This window comes from Haliaeetus leucocephalus, unplaced genomic scaffold (assembly GCF_000737465.1).
Source record: "Haliaeetus leucocephalus isolate CR32 unplaced genomic scaffold, Haliaeetus_leucocephalus-4.0 Scaffold536, whole genome shotgun sequence".
Lineage (NCBI taxonomy): Eukaryota > Metazoa > Chordata > Aves > Accipitriformes > Accipitridae > Haliaeetus > Haliaeetus leucocephalus.
This window is the reverse complement of record NW_010972972.1, coordinates 6,429,965-6,432,720: the sequence shown is the minus strand read 5'-3', so window position 1 is coordinate 6,432,720 and position 2,756 is coordinate 6,429,965. Positions and strand designations below refer to the sequence as shown.

At 64.2% G+C, this 2,756-nt stretch overlaps 1 protein-coding gene across 1 annotated transcript; it reads left to right on the top strand.

The window, feature by feature from the left end:
* The first annotated feature begins 137 nt into the window (after positions 1-137).
* Positions 138-1,614, top strand: NEU3 (sialidase 3 (membrane sialidase)). Its single transcript, XM_010576754.1, has 3 exons — positions 138-164; positions 277-510; positions 655-1,614. Exons 1-3 carry the CDS (start codon positions 138-140, stop codon positions 1,612-1,614), a joined length of 1,221 nt encoding a protein of 406 aa, XP_010575056.1.
* The last annotated feature ends 1,142 nt before the right edge of the window (positions 1,615-2,756 follow it).

Sequence of the window (2,756 nt, the reverse complement as noted above, 5' to 3'; positions counted from 1 at the left end):
GGGGGGAGTAGGGGAGCCCCTCTAGCACAGAGGGACACTGCGGAGGGGGGGACAGTGGGATGTGACCCCGCCAAGGGGCTCTGCTCTCAACCTCCCCCGCCCTGCTCAGTCCCAGTAGGGCCACTGGGGGGGCCACCATGTCCCGGGCCATCACCTGCCTCAAGGTGAGTCCTCATCCCTATCCCCCCATCTTGGGGGGCATGAGGGCCACCCCCCCCTTTTTTTTTTTTTGGCCAGCATTTAACCCTTTACTGTCTGACCTTCCCACCCTGCCAGCAGCGGGGGGATGGCGGGGAGACCCCCCCCACCCCACCTGGATCCCCACTGGTCTTCCCGCGGGAGACGCTGTTTCGGCAGGTAAGCGGGGTCACCTACCGCATCCCGGCTTTGCTCTACATCCCCCCGGCCGCCACCTTCCTGGCCTTCGCCGAGAAGCGCTCCTCGGCCAGGGACGAGGACGCCAAGTACCTGGTGCTGCGCCGGGGCCGCTGGCACGGCTCCTCGGTCGAGGTAAGAAAACCAAGCTGGGCTGTAGGAACAAGCTGCAACCTCCGTCACGGCGAGCTCATCCCCGGGAGCGATGCTGAGCGGTTTCGGGGTGCGGCGACGCCGGCGCGTCCGGCGGCTGAGCCCCCTTTTCCTCCTTGCCGACAGTGGGGTCCGGTGGAAGAGCTGTCGGCGTTGGTGCTGCCCGGCCGCCGCACCATGAACCCCTGTCCCCTCTACGATACGAGGAGCGGCACCGTCTTCCTATTCTGCATCTGCGTCGAGCGGGGAAAGACGGAGCGGTGCCAAATCTGGAGGGGCTGCAGCGCCGCTCGCCTCTGCTACGCCACCAGCGCCGACGGCGGCCGCCGCTGGACCCCGCTGCGGGACGTGACGGACGAAGCTGTCGGCGCCGACCTGTCCCGTTGGGCCACCTTCGCCGTGGGGCCGGGCCACGGGGTACAGCTGGATTCGGGGCGCCTGGTCGTGCCGGCATACACCTACTACGTGCATCGGTGCTTGTGTGGGGTCGTGCCGCTGCCTTGCTGCACCCGGCAGCACGCCCTCGTCTTCTACAGCGACGACGGCGGGCGCCGCTGGCGCAAGGGTGCCTTGGTCGGCGGCGGGCAGACGGGCGAGTGCCAGGTAGCCGAAATCGGTGGGAGCGATGCCCGCCAGCCCTTGCTCTACTGCAACGCCCGAGCGCCGCGGGGTTGCCGGGCCGTGGCGTTCAGCACCGACTGCGGGCTGCGGTTCGAGCGCTCGGCGCGGTGCGAGGCGCTGGGCGAACCGCCACGGGGGTGCCAGGGCAGCGTGGTGAGCTTCGCCGCGCCGACCGGCAAGGAGGATGTACCGACTTGGTTACTCTACTCCCACCCCACCGACCGGCACCGCCGGCGCGATTTGGGCATCTATCTCAACCCCTCGCCGCTGGACGAAGCGGGTTGGCGGCACCCATGGGTGCTGCACCCAGGGCCGTCCGGTTACTCTGACCTGGCTGTGTGCCCCGGCGGTTTTTTCGGCTGCTTGTTCGAGTGCGGCACCACCAGCGCCTGCGAGGAAATCGCCTTCTGCCTCTTCACCCTGGACACCTCTGACCGCGGCGAGCAGAACCTCAAAACTTCCTAAAACAGAGCCATTTTAGCAAGGGGGCGTGGGGGGGGACTGTCACTCCTGACCGCCAGCAGCCGGAGCTGGCATGCACAGAAATGCCAGGACCTCACCGGGGACATTTTAGATGCACCGGAGGCTCGGCATCGCATAGCTTTTATTTGATTAACGCTTGGCTTTTTAATCACCCATCAGATAGATGTTGTTGGCAACCTGGGCGGGGGTGGAGGATCTGCTGCGGGTTGGCTGGGGGGATGCCGGCACGGCACCCGAAATGCTGCTGCGTCACCAAAAATCGGCATTTTTCACCTGGTAGCGGCAAAAAAGCAGAAGGTACCACTGAGAGCAGCTGGTCCCCTGGGGAAAAAATACCCCAAAATGGTGGTTTAGTTAAAAATACTGGCAATTCCTATGTCCTCCCCATGTGGCAGAGAGACAATTCCCCTTTCTTACCATTTTTTAATCCCATTTTCTTCACTTTCCTGGTTCAGGCTGTTTTGCCCCGTATTCCCATGGGAAAAAGCACTCAAATCTCGGGGTTTTTTTTTTATTCTGCTCCTTAGGGGACAGGTTGTGGCATCCCGACAGTGACAGCGACCTCACGTCCACGTGCTGCTGCCAAATAAAATCCTCCCAAAATGGGTGCAATCCAGCCAATATTGGGAAAATCCCAAGGGAGATGACCCCGCCGGGGAAGGATGCGGGATGGCCCCCAACATCGTCACCTCCATCCCGCCGCTACATTTTGGGCACGCAGCACCTGGAAGAGAAGATGACCCCCCCACAAGGTCATGGGATTACCAGTTATTTTGGGGGGGCGGTCAGTCCCGGCATCCCCGTCTTACCGGTAGCGCCGGGGACAACCGAAATGTCCCCGCTGCGTCTCGTGGGCGAAGCAGAAGCGACGGCAGCGGCCGGTGTGCTGGGCGCAAGGTCGGGCGCTGGTGGGGATGGCGTCGCCGGGGGGGTCCTGGGGGATGCCGGCGGTGGGGGGCCGGGGACCGGTGGCCAGGAGCAGGGCCAGGAGCAGGGCCAGGCACGGGAGGGTCATGGTGTGGGGACGCCAGCGTCACCTGGGGTCGTATTTATGGGGTTCGGTACCGGGGAGGTGGGGTTTGGTGGCGGAGGGTGCTGCTGAATGGGGTTTAGCGACGGGCGAC

What these genes read in the sequence shown, in the direction of transcription:
- NEU3 (XM_010576754.1), top strand. Translation starts at nt 138, where the DNA reads ATGTCCCGGGCCATCACCTGCCTCAAG. An exon ending in GGGCCATCACCTGCCTCAAG is followed by an intron (nt 165 to 276) that starts GTGAGTCCTCAT and finishes CCACCCTGCCAG; the next exon opens with CAGCGGGGGGATGGCGGGGA. An exon ending in GGCACGGCTCCTCGGTCGAG is followed by an intron (nt 511 to 654) that starts GTAAGAAAACCA and finishes CCTTGCCGACAG; the next exon opens with TGGGGTCCGGTGGAAGAGCT.